This window comes from Buteo buteo, chromosome 24 (genome assembly GCF_964188355.1).
Source record: "Buteo buteo chromosome 24, bButBut1.hap1.1, whole genome shotgun sequence".
Classification (NCBI taxonomy): domain Eukaryota; kingdom Metazoa; phylum Chordata; class Aves; order Accipitriformes; family Accipitridae; genus Buteo; species Buteo buteo.
The window spans coordinates 19,620,644-19,638,055 of NC_134194.1; the positions used below are offsets into that span (position 1 = coordinate 19,620,644).

Consider the following 17,412-nt stretch of genomic DNA (forward strand, 5'->3'; position numbering starts at 1 on the left):
TTGCATTATTTTTGCATTATCTGGTCTCAGCCATGCACTACTCATACTGGGAAATGTGTGGAAGTAGTACAGGAAAACAGAGTATGCTGTCAGATGTCACACTGCTGAGCTCATAAACACACCAATAAACTGGGGAAGGAAGGGATTTTCCAGAAAAAGTGGATTTTCTGTGAATAATGAAGTACTACCAATACCATGAAAATCAAACCGAGAAATCAGATTATATAACAACATAAACAGTGGCATTAGTATAAAGACAACATCACCAGAGAAAAAAGCTGGAATGTTAAGTATTGTTACTAATCAGCATTAGTTTAAACAACTCAGTAAATATTCTCATTTCCCTTCAATTTATTTTCTCCCTTGCAACAAAAACAATTGTCACAGAGTAGCCCTCTTATAACCATGGTCTCTTATTCTCTCCCACACATCATTCTTCCCTCATTGGCACGTTTGCTGCAACATCCATTTCATTTTAAACCCATCAGCAATCTCACTTTGCACGCTGCTGCACAAGCACTCAAAGCAGCACAGGAAGATGAAACTGAAAATGCCAAAGCAACAGTGACCTCTAAACTCCACAGCAGTAAAACGTAACGCATCAAAAGACATACATCAAGTTGATTTAACAAGAAGCAAAGGTGTTTTAGAAAACACACATGAAATGAAAGGGTACATCCATTCTTCAAAGAACATTTCCAATTCTCTCTAAGGGTACAGCTTGTAACAAGGCAGTTTGTTTTGCTGAGATGCTGCTTTCAATGCTCATCGGTGACCCAAATTTTTAGCAACGTTCAACAACTCTGCCTAAGGGATACAGTCAGAACGGTCTGAAATGTAGAAATGGCATACATGTGCTTTACAACTTTTTAAAGGAGCAACCCAATAGCACTTCAGAGAGGGCAGCTGGCGCGCATACCAGCATGCCTGCAGAGATGTGCTCTCATTCCACAGTGACACCTGGACACTGGATTTATGAGCACAATTCAGGACCTCCTGGTCCCAAGCCAGAGCTCACAGGCAACACATCGCCCTGAAACGCAACGCGCCCAGCAGTGCTCACACACACAGGAAGCTGTACACATGTTTCAGGCAGCAAGGGAACTTTCTCTGCTGGATCTCACTTGCTCAGCATTGTTGCAAAGGTTGGAGAATTTAGTAACGTTACAAAATTTAACTGCATTGTGAGGCAAAAAAAAAATCTCTGAATCTCGAATGAGATTTAAGAAGCCTTTGGTGAAACACCAGCGTTTAGTCTCCCCATTTAGTCTTCTTTCTGTTAAGAACTAAAAGCAATTTAGTTTCAGAATTTTCCCTACAAATGGAGCCTCTGCAGTGTTCCTTCGCCTGTATAAACTGATGGCTGCTGCCATAATGATCACAAGCTTCACGTAACTTTTTTCTTTATAACCCCTCTTCTGCATCTTTGTATTCTCTCCTTCTTCCCTTTGCCACCCCATTTCCCCAATCAGTCTATCGTTTCACCTAACCCCTCCCAAAAGATACAGCTTTCCACACTTTTTTGTCCACTTCCCTCACTTCATCATCACTCTGCTGGCTCTAAATGCAGTTGCCTTGCTCTAATTCATTTTCTTAAGCTCTTCCTTCCCACTTTCTGCACCGCTGCCAAAGTCACAGCAATCTATTCTCTTTATATTTGCATCCTTCCTCTTACAGGCACTCTCTGAAATGTGACTATCACTCTGATAGCCTGTGCAGCAGCACAGATCTTGCATCCTCTGCCCCAAAGGCTCATCTGTGCCTTCCTAACAGCCATCTAACCCTCTTCAGATATCTGCTCTAGCCATTTCCTTTTTAGCCCCCACGTATGAAACTGTCCAGCATGCCATCGACTGCATGCTTTAATGCCTGACATGCAGCTCTCAACTCCGCTAACTTAGCTACTGAAGATTAAAAAAAAGATAACTGCAAAGAGATTGTTATCCTACTGAAGAAAGCACTAGTTTACACACAGGTTTACAAACATCTTACTAACTCTCCGTCTACTCCCAGCATTTGACTAAGAACCAGCCACATTTTAGCTAGAACACTACTTTCTTTGTTTCAGATGCAAAGATGATTGTTGTCCGTATCTCTATCACCATGAAAGTAAACTCTTTGAAGGATTCCTCTAAGAACATGTGGAAAAAAATTCAGAAAAATGTAACCGCCTGCTTGGCTTGCAATGATTGAGACAGGGAAGAAAAAAGCCAGAACGTTACAGCCCTACTGAGATATATACAGCAGCTGCATTTTAGCTTCCAAACAGAATGCTAAGATTTATTTTGCACTGTAAAGCTTTAAATAGTTTGGGGGCACAGCCATCTCCAGTTGCACTAACCCAAGAAACTTCAGGTACTGCTGGCATGATTTACGGAGGAAGCTGCTGCTGGCAAGGCATGCCTACGTGAGATACTTTATTCTGAGTTTGTTACCTTTTGAAGACCTTCAGCTCACATCAAAGTTCTGCCAGGAGAAACTGAAAGACTTTTGGCAAGATATTCAATTATAGTTCTTCATTTATTATTTACAGAGGCACTTAAACACTGGACACTTTTATGAGAGACAGAGAAAGACGTTCTAGACAATGAAGGCAGTATATTAGGAAGAGTACTTTCCATATGTATAACTTTAAGATACAAATGATAATACAGTGTAAACAAGTGCTTGTCAGTTTGATTCCTCAGCACAGTCTTTCCATAACCCTTTCGTGCTACTACACGGAGCAGTGTTGTATTGAATTTAAACTGCCAGCTCTGCAGCAGAGGGATCTGTGTTTGGAGAACGGCACGCGCACCAAGGACACAGTGGAAAGACAGATGATAATAAGCTCAGTAAGGGTGAGAATTTACACACAGTTGGCTTCCTGCTTCAGTAACCATGTCCCATAGGTGTCTGCTGGGTACAATAGCCTGGGAGCAATAGATTTCTTTTTTTTTTTTATACTGTCCACATCTTATGCTGCATGCAGTTCCCCCCATAAATGCATACCTTTTAACCTGTATAAAAAAAACTACTTGCCATACTTTTAAAACCACTTTAATACAAACTAAGAAGCTAATTACCCCCTACTTTGAAAGTCTGCGTGTACAACAGAGGTATGGTTCAGTGAAGCTTCCTGAGAAAATGAAAACACAAGGCTTTTAGCAGGTATTGAAGGCAAATGCATATAAACTGAACAATACAGATTTTATACACAACTCAGAATCTATAGGGGAAAAAAAACCTATTTCACAGAGCATTCTTGTTGGTACTTCACCTTAAGAAAGAAAAACGTTTGGTTCTTCAAAAGAGCAAAAAGGTTACAGTTATCTAATTTCACAGAGAAAATCAAAACCAGGGGAAGAAAGAGCCCTTTCAATCATTCTGGCTAGCCCTCCATCTGTTCTGGATTACTCCCTTACTACTCATTTTCTAATAGTTTGCTCACTCACGCAAAACATTTATAACTGAGACAGCCTAAGTACAAAGGTATCTAAACTAAAAACAACCCCATCAGATATGCTGTTAGCCTAGATCTGGACCTCCTGCAGTCGACACAAGCTAAACTTTGAGGCCTCGTGCCCTCTTGAAATCACCCCTACAGGCAATGGGTATCCTGCCCATAGACGTAGATAGCATCTGCAAATGAAAGCCATGAAACGAATGTCATCACTAAATCAGTTGCTCATCACCGCTAAAATGGCTAGATGACATGATTTGCAAAACTAGAGCAAGAGATGTAAAGCCTTAAACTGTCCTAAAAGATACAGTTACTTCAGAACACTCACTAAAACTTCATACGGCAAATGAAAACTGTCACTCTGAAACCTTCAAATATTTCCCTTAGATTCCAGCTTTAAAAATAGAACAGTATTATTTCCATGACTGATTTTTCTTTAAATAAATGCAAATGATCTATCCAGTGAAGGCACAGTTGAGGGCTAGAACATCGTGTTCTGAAACTTTGTGCAATTAACATGTTGACACATTATCTCTTGTTTATCAGCCGCTCAGAATGATAGTGTATTTGCTCCTCAGTACTTTTGCATCATACATTTACTCCTGTATTTACTACAGATTCATCCTTGGCATTGGAGGGAAGTGATCCGAGTACCCAAGCGCATCAAAACCAATCTCCTGTATCAAAGAGAGGCATAGAACATCCTGCTTTTAGTAAACAATAACATTCTTAAAAAGAAAAGCATCCCACTAAGTCTGACACACTAGGACAGTCCCTGGTTTAGGGATGTTTGCCACCAGCATTAACAACCGATACAAGAGTTTGCACATAATACTGAAATCACTGACTGAAAACTCAGTCAATACAGCTTCTACTTCTGCTTTGTGTATTTAAACAAATCTTCCAGAGAATCTTATCTTCTACAACGCACAGGAAGGCAAAACTTCTGAGCCATGCCTTCATTTAGGAATGACTTTCAATGGTTTTAGTGAAGCGTTTACACTCAAACACAAGTGTTTCTGTGCAGGCCTCCACTACAGTCAAAATTAAATTCAACTACCAACTACATTTTAGAGAGTACCATTTTTTACAGGAAACTACAGAATTAATCATTCGCCTTATTGAATTTTTATATTTACTAATTTCTTGTGAAAGAGAGAAAAATTTGTTTCTTAAATCTGCTACTATGTAATAAAAATCCGAGTAGCCCCATTGATATTTGCATCGATTAGCACATTTCCCAGGTCCAACTGTAAATATAGGGTGCAATTATTATCAGCAAAAGTTACCTTTGCTTCTGCCTGCTAACAACTTGGCCCCAAATAGAAGAAACTTCTAAAAAGGGAGAGCATTTACAGAAAGACACACAAGAAAGTTGAGCAAAGCAAACGTACCTTCCAGCCTCAAATGCTACTTTGGCACCTCACAAAACCCTAGGCTGAGGAGTATTAGTAACCCTCTGTCCCAGGTAGGAAAGAAGCCACTAGAATTCACTTTACACCTCGGAAATTTAGCAGACATCTTTTCTGTAGGCGACTCATCCTGTAACAGATACCCACACAGCTGCCCCCAGCCTCTGTCCTCGATGCTGCAGTCCACTAACGTGGAAACTGTTCTGATGTCACCCAGTGCAAGATCACCAAATCGATAGGGATCAGGAAAGGAGGCTGGTTAAGAACAGCTTTTAAGCTACTGGCCTCAGTGATCAGCAACAAATACAGAAAGAATCACAAAGGTTTTTTGGGTTTCCCTTTTTTTTTTTTTTTTTTTTAAATTTCTGCTTCTTGAGAGCAGACAACACTGGAAGAAAGTTCGTATTTTCCAGATCAGGTAGTTTAGCAAGGACTCTACCGGTTAAAAAAAAAAAAAAAATTTAATGTCTCCACTGAACCCAGCTCACCTTCAGAGTGCCTTAAAAGCAAATTTTTGCACTTTACCACTCAATTCTGCACTGCTGCATGACATTTTGTACGTGAAAGCAAATTATGCTTACGACAAACAAATTAGAAGATATTTAGTGATTATTATTCTCTCTCAGCGCCTAACTTAAATTTATTCATCCCTAAAGGCAGTAAAACTAGGGCCCCTAATATTTGGCTGCAGAAAGCTAAGATCTGCTTATTTTTAAAATAAACCAAACCCTTCTCTTTCTATTGCTTCCATCTGGCCGCCTCTCCACTAACCCGAATTTAGCGGCGTAAGCGTTAATTAGGGGCTATAACAAATACACCCATTAGGTCTAGTTAGATAATACCGTGTTGGCCGGACCGGAGCTCCAGCACCGGTGCTGCTCTGGGAAGACGGGAGCTGCCCCCCCCCCCCCCAAAAAAAACACCGACCCGAGGGGCACGGCTGCTGAAGGAGCCCCAAATCCTCACGCTGGAAGTTTAAATCCGTGTGTGTCCCCCCCCGGGGCCCGCCAGCCTCTCGCAAATGGCACCGGGGCGGGCCCCGGGGACTCCGGCGGGGGGGGAGGCCCCGGCCGGGAACCAGACGCTGCAGCTTTTTTTTTTTTTTTGCTTTTTTTTGGGGGAGGGGGGCACGATCCCCGCACCGCCGTGGTGCTCCGGGGCATTTCGGTTTCGGTTTTTGCAGCGTGCCCCCATCACCCGCTGGGGCGGGCTGACTCTGGCTGAACGCAGCGGGGAAGCGATTTTCCGCGCCTCCCGGACCGGTCCTGCTTTCGGGGGGCTGGGGAGGGGGTGTTTATTATTTTTAGTTCTACCCTTTTAATAGCATTAAAGGGCTCGTCGCGCCCCGGCCTGCGCCGGGAGGCCGGCCGGCCGCGGTGGAGGAGGGGAGCGGAGCGGATCCCCCCCCCCACACACACACACACACAGCGGGGCGGCGGGAGGAGCGGGCCGGGGCCGAGGGCGGCCTGGCCACAGTCACCTCAGCGGGGCGGCGGCGGCGGGGCCCCCCCCGCAGGCCCGGGCGCGGCGGCGGGGCCTGCCGGCGGGCGGAGGGGAGGAGGAGGGGGGTGGTGAGGGGGGGTGGGCAGCGCGGGAGGCGGGGGTCACTCACCATCAGCTCGATGGTCTTGTCCTCGATCACCGAGTCGGGCTCCATAGCGGCGGGCAGCTCCGCCGCGGCGCCCCGCCCGCCCCCGCCGCCTCCCCGCGCCCGCCAGGCCCCGCCGCCGCCGCTCAGCTCGCCCTCCCGCCCCCCCCCCACCGCCGCCACCGCCGCCGCCGCCGCACGCACGCTGCGTCCTCCGCGACGTCACGACGCCCGGAAGAGGAGAGGCGTCACCCGCTCCCGCTCCCTCTCACTAACCGACCACAACTCCCGGCGGACCTCGCGGTCCCGCGCCGCTATTGGCTGCGGGAGGCTTCCCGGCGTGCCCCGCGGCGGCGGGAGGGGAGGGAGGGGGGGGGGGAGGCGGTGCTGGGAGACGCGGCGGTCCCCCCGCCCGCCCGCCGGCGGTAGGCCTCGGCGGGGCGGCCCCGGTCTGAATGGCAGCCGCCGCGGGGCCTCAGCCGTGCCCGCTGTGGTGGCCGTCGCTCCCGGGAGAGCGGCAGCGGCGCCTCGGCCCCAAGGCGGGAGGAGCGGGGGGGGCTGAACGGCGAGAGGGAGCAGGAGGGCCCGAGCGGGACGGCGGCTGCTCTCGGCAGGCTCCCGAGGACGAGGGTTCCCTAAGCTCGTCCTGCCCCGGTCGGGTTTGGTGTCCTAGGACGGAGCCGGGAGCTGGCGTGGTGTCCTTTTCCTGCTTTCCCACCCAGGCCGACGGAGGGAGAGCGGAACCTTCCGGCAGCCGGTCCCTGGCAGAATCCCTCCGAACCGTGGGCGAGGAGACGGCTCTAAAATCCTCCTGACTTTACCCGAGAGGAAGCTGGCCCCTGTCTTTGCTCCACACCTCAGGACTATCTTCTCCTGATTAAAATTCAGAAATGCCTGGGGAGGAAGGAGGGCCAGGCTGGAAAGGATGGAAAAACTCAGGCCCTGCACTGGCAGGGGGGTCAACATGGCAGTAACATTTGTGTTGGGGTTTATGAAGAGTAACATTTTCATGGTGATACTTTGGTTGGTTTTGTAGCTAATTGCCGCAAGCTGTTACAGCACCTCTGACCGAGTTTCTTCTTGGCGGCAGAGCTGGGTATTACCCGCTTAGTCCAAAACGACGGTTAAAAACCCAAGAGAAGTTGCAGCACGTACCTTGGGAAATAAGAAACCTCCCTGTCTGAGCTCCTCCATGGCCTGCGGCGTAACAGGGAGGCGGCATCACTGCCTGGACTGGGCACCTTCACAGTGCTCTGAATCGGTCTGTAGGGACCCGGGTTTGGAGAACGGGGCTTCATTTGTCTAACAACGCACCAACGGCATTTTATTTTTACCTCTTCCCTCATAAAACAGTGAACGCACAAACTTGTTAGCATTGTGTTTTTTAGAATTACCAAACTATTAAGTGGTGGTGTTTTTTTCCTTAAGTAGCAATAAGAAATGAAAATAGAACCCATGAAAAACACCAGCTTCTGCAAACTGTACTTAATTAGGAAAGCATTATGATATGCAGAATCACGTGCTGCTTATGCACGCTGTACTGTTTATTTAATAAACAGTCTTATTTAAGAAGTCCTGTTCTGCCCAGTCATGTGCCTCAGGACTTATCTTGCTGGCATCGCTCGGTCAGGCAATCCTGTCTGCGCTTTTAAGCGGAGTACCTATTTCTGCTTGCGTTGCTACTCCAGCTGCTCAGCCCCGTACAAGATGAAGATCCACCCCATCGTGGATATAGTGAAATGGGATTATTCACCAAATGCTGAGTGACAGCAGGCACAGCATTTGGAAGATAAATAGATGGTCCTTGCCAGAGAAAGCTTTCAGTCTAGGTTAGATGAAGACAGAAGGGGCCAAATACAAAAGCTTGAAAAGGAGATGTGCCATACTTGCAAGGAGATGTGGAAACGTGGATAAGGTGGTGGCATTTCCATCTAGCTAATCACAACCCTTCGCAACGAGCAGCTTTTTCAACCTTTAGGGTCTGTATCCTGCTGGCAGACTGTGGCTTGCCACCATCCTCCACTACCGCTGCGGAGAGGCACCGAGCATCTGCAGGCTTCGGCTGCTGGGAGCCAGCTGGCGTGTCAGGTGGGATTACAGGATCGGCGACACTGAAAGCTCAGGTGCTTGGGGTGACCAAGGGCACGCAGGCTGCGATCTGATGACACAGCAGGGACCACATGCATTTGTAGGCATTGGGAATTGGAAGCAAAAATGTCATAAGCAGCAATCTGGTGTAACAGCACAGCACTAGCGACTCTGTGCTTGCAATGAAAACGGACTCGGTAGCTTCATGCTAAGCATTTTTTTTTCGTTACCTGTTTAAATCTCTGCCAAATGGTTAAGAAACAGAGTATGAATAAAAAGTATGTACAGACTACATAAAAGTATATACGGAGTATGGAAATGGTACAAAGTCCCTTCTTATTGACAACACACCTGCTTTACAGGACATTTATGTCAGCAGAAATGTATTTTATTAATTAAAAAATGCTTAAAAGAATACTTATCATGAGGTCTAAACTCTTTTCACAGCATTTAAAAACGTAAACCAAGAGCAGCAGGTCTCCCTCCCCGTCAAACAGCTGCTGCGGCTCAGCATCTGGGGATGAAACTTTGATGTGCCCCAAAAGCTGCCCCATTGACATTGTTCTGGACAAAGCGAATACCAAACATGCCGTTGCCCCAGAGTCCCTCTGACTGGGAGTACAAAGCCCAAACTCGCACACCGGCGGTCACGTCAGCTCGGGCTCTGCAAGTGCCCACTGACCCTTACCCAGACACGCTCCATTTCCACGTGAAAAAATATCCGAGGGCTTTTCCTGTCAAACCTGGGCACCCAGGCTGGCAGCTGAGCTGAATTCTTTCCACCTTCACATCATGACCTATAACAAAGGACTTGCAGGTCCAATTATACGCTGTCCTTCACGTTGTGTAACACCACTGACCTCGGTGAGCTCACAAAGGTGTCACCGAGAATAAGGTGGGACAAAAAATCCAGCTCACTTTTGCTCTCCCTGTAGTCAGGCGTTCGCTCTGGAGATCAAACAAGGCAGCAGATATTTGTTTGTGACACCAAAGTAAAAAATCAGCATGTCTCAGTCTAAATATACACAGGGAAGAGATTTGCTGACCGGGACAATGCTATTTTACATGGCACTTCCCAAAGTACAGCTGTACAGTCAGGCGAGCTTTCTAACTGTGGAAAAGATTGTCCAGGGCATAGGAAAAGAGAAAAGAAACATAAAAGAGAAAAAAAAGGCAAAAATTCCTCCATTTATTTAAAGAACGAGTAAATCCATGGTCTCATTCTGGCAGTCTGAATGGTTAATTCATTGCAACGACAGACGCTACAGAAGCAGGCATGGGTCTCTGAAACTGTGGCCTGAGCTGTAAGATGGGGCTTGAGTTCCTGTAATCTGCTTTTAATTGTGTGGATAAAAACAATTTCTATGATATGAAAGAAAGAGAAGAATGTTGAAAGTAATTAAGGAAAGCATTATTTAAAAAATCAGATTTTTTTGCTTTAATGCAGAACACAAGAAAAGCAAGAGCAGGGGATATCAATCCTTATATCTGTAAATTAAAGTAAAATTGTTTCTGAGCAACTCATGACTTAAGAGCTCATCAGGACTGAGTGACGTGTCCAAGGCAAGGTCTAGATGGATGAAAAATCAAGTTTTTGATAAACTTATTCTAAGATACAAACCCACTGGATTCTGCTGAAGCCAAGCACTGTATTCCCATGACTACACGAACCGCACGACTGCAGTAAGTTGAGGAGCGTGTCTCTGGGTGTGTGCTCTGTGTTCGGGTTAACACAACGCTGTATCAATAACTCCTCTGTGTGTGTGTGCGCGTGTATCGCCATTTGCTGACAGATCCGCGTCACGCATCTGCACATCAGCAGAGCAGGGACAAAGCTGGTCATTAAGCGCTAATGACGACCTTGTTCAGGTGGAAGCACACCAGGGCGGTGGGGCAGTTTCAGCCTAAGAGGACTCGCTCTGCCAGTTTTCCTGCGAGGATGAGGATGAGGGGGAAGTGGAAGACGGAAAGTCCCAGTGCCAACGAACCGGAGATGCCTCCATGTTGTGCAACACGGCAAGAATTCATTGAGGCTGATGTCACTGTATCGAAGCAAAAGTAATCACATGTTTAAAAAAAACCCTGGAAAGCTTGTATCGTGGGTCCCAAGACTGGCACCATCCCGAAAGCTGCGGGCATCCGAGTCGCCGCGTCCGCTCTGCGAGGGGGCGAGAGGCTGCCCCGATGAGCTGGGGATGCGCAGGGATGCAGCCCCAACCCAAACTACCGCCTCTGGGCTGGGACCTCTGCCGAAACTTGGCGATGATTCCACGTTTTCTGTACGTTCATTGTGTGGTGTACCGATTTCCTCTTCCAGCAGGAATTTTCCAGCGGGCCCTGTGCTTACCTGTGATCATCTGCACTCAGAGGCAGGTGGAGAGGGCGAACTGCTGGCAGGACCAGGCGGGCGGCATGGGGAGAGCCTGGCAGGTAGCCACGCTGCCAGCCCCATGGAAGGATTTGCTCACTAATCCCTCTCCATCCTCTCCTCCCCCACGGGCAGGTCTGTCTGCAGCTCATGCTGCCGCGAACCGGCACCACAAAGTGCCTGGGGGAGGATATTAGGACTGACACAGTATAGAAATATTTCGCAGTTAGAACACGATTTGATTTTTTTCTCCCCGTACCTTTTCTGTATAATAAAGTGAATTATTTCTAAGCCTGCGTCCATTTTCTGCATTTTTTTTAGGCCTCGAACAGCCCAGTCAGATGGCAGTCATCCTGTCAGCATGTCCCTTATTTCAGGGATCCCCCTTGACGTTAAACACCCACAGGACGAGGATAAAAGTGACCGACCACGGGTGCCTCCCAAACAGGCTCCTCTGTACCTACAGGCAAGGGCGCTGCCCCCAGTCCCACCACGGCTCCAGCAAGGCTGCAGGCAGCTGAAAAAAAAAAAAAAAAAAAGAAAAATAAGAGACAGGCAGTGGCAAAACAACACAATCTCTGGGATTTGCTATGGAGCCGGTGGGAGGTAGCTGCTCAAATCCTCCAGCAGCTCCGTGGGTATCCATTTCCCAAACTTCGGCTGCCTTCCCAAAATCCCCAGCCTAACATAGTCTACTCACTAAAACTCCCATCTTAGGATCTTACGATTGTTTATTTGGCTGTTTGGATAGGGATCAGTGGTTACTCAATGGACAGTAACGAGTCACAGTGCGAGAAAAGCAAGGGCAGATACATTTCAAATGCTCCTGCTGGCAGAATAGTTATTGAACTTAGAGCAGATAGGAGTAAGATATAAATAAACATTCTTCTTAGGGCAGGGATGGCTGCTCTTGAAGTATGAAAAAGTTTATTCTTCCTTCAAAGAAATATTTTATAGCCAAAATGGCATGACACTAGGTTTGATGATTATTTTGAAGATCTGGAAAGAAAGAGAAGATTCAGAAGAATTCTTCCCCCTTGCCCAATAACAAACTAACTCTGCCGCCACCCAGAGAGAAGCAGCCGGTCCTTATCCAGCCTTGCTATGGCCCCTAAAATAACGAAGTTAGGAGTGAGAAGGGGTCAAAATACTGCTATTTGCAAATAAGGGGGGGGGGGGGGAAATCAATGCAAAGCCCCCACATCCTCAGGTGAAGGAGGAGGTGCCACCTGCCGTAGGACCATGCGGGACGCGGAGCAGCAAAACCCACACGGCTGTCCCGGGGGGGCCGAGGGCAGCGTCTCGCACGGCCGTGGCTCACGGGGATGTGGGCACGGGCGTCTTGGCACTGCTGCTTTGGGGCGGTGGGGCACCCACAGGGAGCGCAGAGCTTGCTCGGTACCCATGCTCCCGGGCATGGGATCCAGCACCCCAATTTTTCTTCCCTGTGGCTTCGCTCATTTGTTCAAGGTTTGGAGATAAGGAAGGGAGAAGGGAGGAGGAAGAGCCGGTGGGCAGTGAGAGGGCTGCCAGCTGCAGCGCCTGGATTTTGTGACTCACGGCTGCAGCTCCCCTTCTCCAGCGACACGCGTGCCGCTTTCGCACAGCGCTTGGGTTGCGCTGCTTCAGCTGGCACATCCTATGTGATAAAGCAGGACGTGATTTTGTGGTCTAAAGATTAGAGAACCAGAAGATCCCATTCCAAAGCGTGGTTTAACATCTGACCCTCTGCACTCCATGGGAGCACCGCTGTCCTTCCCTCGTGCTCCTCCACAGACCCTCTTGCCTTCTGCTCACAGACTGCTGCTCAGCCAGGTCAGACGTTGCACCGCTCCTCAGGTCTCCCAAAAAACCCAGAAATCATTTCTCAGATGAAGGAAAACAGCACATAGTTGCTCTTTTCCTACACAGGCAGGTGAAGCCAGTAATATAATACCCCCCAGTATGATGGGACTTGGTCTTGAATATTGAATAAAATTGCCTGTCATAAAAAAATTACAAAAAAAAGGTCAGCTCATACAATTCAGAAGGATATTTGCAAACTGGGAATGGTTTAGAGAGTGTCAGCTTTGGATTATTAAGAAAAAAACCCCAAATTTTTAATAAACCATATTTAGAACTGGCTGGCTCACCAGAGCTGCCCAGCCCCAGGACTACCGCGTACTGTAGCATCCCTTTAATTGAGGTTTTTGACACTGTTTCACTTTGTTCAAAAAAATGGTCTGCACTTATGATGTGGGAACTGCACCGTCCTGGCCAGCACCTCTGGGGCTGGAGTGACCCCCAGCCCCTTGCATGAGCCCAGCACAGGGAAATGAGCAGCTCAGCATCCCCCAGCCCCACCGCACGCATCCTTCCCTGCCAGAACCCACCCTGGCCCCAGCGGGGGGACACCCCCTGCCAGAGAGACACCCTTGGGCAATCCTCAGCCCCCACTCCAGCTTCTCCCAGCCCGGCTTCTCCCAGCCTGGCTTCTCTCCTGACTTATCTGCAGCATTCACAGACACCCTGGGGTGATCGAAATGCTGTTTTGAAGCTCTGGTGCCCCAATATAAAAACCAAACCAAACCAAACCCAAACCCTATGCACGCTTCTAATTATTTATTTCATGTCTTGGATGTCTGCAATACATTTGTTTCCGTACTCGCTGGGAAATATTCTTTGTAGACATGCTGTCAGGTTATTCCAGCATTGTCTTTATTTTCTCGACGCCTTCAGCGTGTTTTGGACACTTAAGGAATTAGAATGTATTTTCACCTTGTGCTAGATGGAGAGAACAAAGCCAGCACCAAAATCCCCGCTCTAACCTCAGAGCCAGCCTTGCTCTGCAGCCTTCCCAGGGCTCTCACCTGCATTTTCAGGTGGGACAAAAAAAGTTGCTCCATCCCTTGCCTGGCACATCACCCTCCGTTTTGCTGTCACTGCATGATTTGAAAACAGAACCAAACCTTCTTTACGGAAGCTCAGCCTGGGGGTGTCAATCCCGAGGTGGGCTGTGGCACGGTAAACGCGGTGGTGCCATCACTGCCAGCCAACCACAAACCCTAAGGACTCGTCTTGGCCTCAGGTTGTTTTGGCTCAGCTTGAACGTGACCGTATTCCCCACCGGTGCTGTGAAGTCTCCTCGCTGGAACGGTGGAGCTGGCGGACCATCAGGCGAGCAGTGCCTCGCTGCGCTCCCAGCTTCGGTTTAGGTTTGTGCAATTACGTGGTTGTTGCCCTTGAGAATTGGATCATGTGTGGTGAACATGCTGCAGAGCTCAGTCCTCAGTATTTAATTAAATTTACAGACCCATCGGCAAGACAGAAGAGTTGACAACAGACTGCTTGGAAGCAGACGACTTACCCAGAACAAGATTTTGACTGTCAGAGCAGGACAGTAGCTCCTACGAGTGGAAGCGGGCGGTGCTGGCTCTCCGTCCTGCACGGGAGTAGGTGACATTTGGGCCGCTGGTGTCCTGCCAACTGGAAGACAACCTCATGAATCCAATAATCCATTGGGAGATGACAATAAAGCTACGAACAGCCTTGCTTTGCAATGCAGCACCCTTCAGGCCCATTCACCTACCTAAGCAAAACGGCGAGGGACTGTGAGTAGCTCAGTTACCCCGGTAATAAGAATGTGAGAACAAAAGCAATTCACACGCACGGTCTTTATTCCCAGCACCGCGCAGCAAGGGATTAAACCACCCCTTGGTTTTGCAAGTGAAAGGGAAAGCCCCAGCCCTTTTTTTTGGTGTTAATCAGAATTTATTTCCAGGTTATTTTTTTACCACATATTACACCTGCGCGGACTTTGGGAAGGATTAGTGCCCTGGGGTTCCCCCCGGACCCTGCCGTCCCCGCTGACACCCGGCAGCCCGGGTTTCTGCCCCAGGCAGTGCAGCCTGGGCTGGAGGACCCTGCTCGGGACCCCCCCAGGCCACAGCAATGCAGAGCCCTGAAGACCCCCACATCCCCCGTCTGGCCAGAAACCAAAGGAAATGCAGCTTTTCACAGACACAGACTTAGGAATAGCAAAAGTTCTTTCTGAGTTGTGGGTGGACTTTTACATATTTACGGCAGCTCTTTGATTTCCCTGGTGGCTTGTACCAGGGGAGACGAGACGGTGGGTGACGTGGCACCTCTCAAACCACGGCGCATCAGAGTGGCACAGGCTGGGGTCTGTGCCCGTGGGGTGAGAGGATGTCGACCTCGGCAAGGAAAAGGCCAGGAGAATAATTTTTATCTAATGTAGATTATCCTCAGCTACGCTCACAGCAGAGGAGCTTGTCCCAGTACCATCTCCACTCACCTCCCACATGTATCACTCTTTCAAACCCAGCCCCTGCATTCCCCACGAATAAGTTCCGATATGCTTGAGATAAGTAAGATGTTACACGAAAGCTAACGAGCCGTCAGAGCCAGACCCGTGGCATCCCCCGATGTGCTGGAGCGGCTCTGAGCCGCAGCTGGGGCGCAGCTCCCGATGCTCCTCACACCAAAGCCACAGGCAGCCCGTTCCCCCTCGGCACCCTCCTTACACCCCCGGGGTGTTCCTCCTGGAGCTGCTCCAGCAAATGAGCGTGACCCAGGCATTAAACCAAGCCAGGCCAAAGCACAGCAAGGCTCATCTCAAAATAGAAATGCAAAGGTGGGTCTACAGAAAGACAGTCGCCCGTTGTCCCTGGCTTTGCAGAGCACATTTTTGCCATCCCTAAATGCGCTCGGGAAAACTGCACGGACCCTGGTCACACCCAGGATGCACAGAGGACATGGGAGGGAGGTATTTAAGATTCACTCAGCCGCAGATGCAACCAAAATCCATCCCGGTGTAATAAAATAAGCAGGTTAAGTGCAAAGGCAGAGCGGCGAGAAACAGACAGGGCACCTTGACGTGTGACGAAACAGGAGAAATGATGGCAGAATCCCCAGCACGGAGGTACACGAGGTGTCCCCACGGTCGTGATGGCCTGACGGCCGTGACATGGTTTTAAAGCATCCTCTCTTCCCTCCCCACCCTCCAGAAAGATGTTCTTGGCTCCCAAGCAGGCCGCTTGAGCGAAGGTGGACGACTTCAGCTCATGGCAACCGCTTGCTACACCTGACGCTCGTGTTTCACGCGGAAAGTCCCCATGCTTGATCTTGTATGCAAAGCACGAACATTGTCCTTTTGGCTGGTTACCTGCCGCATTCCACAGGCAATGTGTCAATGGGAGCTTTCTTAGGCTGTCCTTGCAGGCAGTGTAGAAATGGATATTTTTCTTAAGGAAAACTAGGTCCGGGGGTGAGAGTGGTCCCTCTGCCCATCCCCATCATCAGCCCCTGCGGTGGGCTCCTGCAGACAACTCCAAAATAAATACCTCTGCGCATCGCTCCACCCCTCCCTGGAGACAGCATTTAGTTTGTGACTTGTAGGATGACATTTGTTTAGGAAAATGATTTTTTACTAACATAACCATGGATGTTTCCAGGCCTCTGAACAGCTCTGGTTTCTCTGAGCATCACCCAGGTCTCAGCCCAGAGGAGCAACCTGGGAGCCGCGGGAGCCATGTGCTGTGCTGAAAGGCAGATACCCACAAAATATCCAGCAATAAGGACTGCGGTGTCCCCTCCCCACGCCCGGACGGAGGGACCACATCAGCAGGAAAAAAGCAGGAGAATGCAGGGGGGAGGCACCTCCATCTCAGCCAGGCTTCGGCTGCGAGAAAGGGGTTGGGGACCCCGCGACCAGCGTCCCCCACCACGGGGGATGTCTGCAACGAGTCAAAGCCGCCTGGTGTTCCTGAAGGATGGCATCCAGCTACAGCAGCGCTCAGATGAGATCAGCCATCCCTCCCTCTTCTCTTATGCCACTTAATTCCTCTATATTTTCCATTTTCCTTGCTAGGAAAATAGGTTTTTTGCATGCTTTAGCTTTCAGGCAAGTTGCCTGCCTCTATCCCCTCCTGTCCTCAAATAATACAAACTTCTGCGGTTTTGGGTAAATTTAGACATGACTGTGCAGAACCGACCCGTTGGGGGTAATGTTGAGGTCTGTATACTGCATGTCCTTCCCACACACCAGTCCACTGAGTCAGCGTCCTCCTGTGCAACCCCAAACCCATCCCAAAACCACCCGTGGCAGAGAAGCGTGTGAGACGCGGGCTGTACCCTGCGCAGCCTTGGCCAGATCCTGCGCCCGGCCCCTCGCAGCAAGAAACACTCGAGCAGGCTTGCAGCCTAGAGAGAAACTCACCTCATGGCACAACCTGATCCCCAGGGAAGGATCAAAGGAGCTGGTTTGTTTAGGCTAGAGAAGCAAAGATGGAGGGAGACGCGACGGAGCTTTCCCGTGGCTGCACACGGGGAGAAGTGCTCAAGCAAGAGGTAATTCCTTTTGCCAAATCAGATGGTTAAACACCCTTCAGTGCGCTTAACTGGAGAGCGGTTTGGCGCGGCTGTCCGACGTGTCCCGAGCATTCCCATGAGGTTTCGAGGAGCAGCCTGAGCAGCAACACGGGAGCATTCACCAGTTTTTCTACTAAATTACAGC

At 49.1% G+C, this 17,412-nt stretch overlaps 1 protein-coding gene across 4 annotated transcripts in view; it reads right to left on the bottom strand.

Moving 5' to 3' along the window:
• Window positions 1-6,582, bottom strand: part of FBXW11 (F-box and WD repeat domain containing 11) — a 77,990-nt gene extending 71,408 nt beyond the window's left edge. For 2 of the 4 annotated variants that reach the window (XM_075057126.1, XM_075057124.1), the window contains exon 1: window positions 6,467-6,566. Coding sequence is in view for 2 of the 4 variants with exons in the window: in XM_075057125.1 (XP_074913226.1) it covers window positions 6,467-6,511 (45 nt within the window). In the remaining 2 variants the exon portion in view is untranslated. Of the gene's footprint in view, window positions 1-6,466 lie in introns of all 4 variants that reach the window. The other 2 variants (XM_075057125.1, XM_075057122.1) reach the window with 2 other exon arrangements.
• Window positions 6,583-17,412: the final 10,830 nt, after the last annotated feature.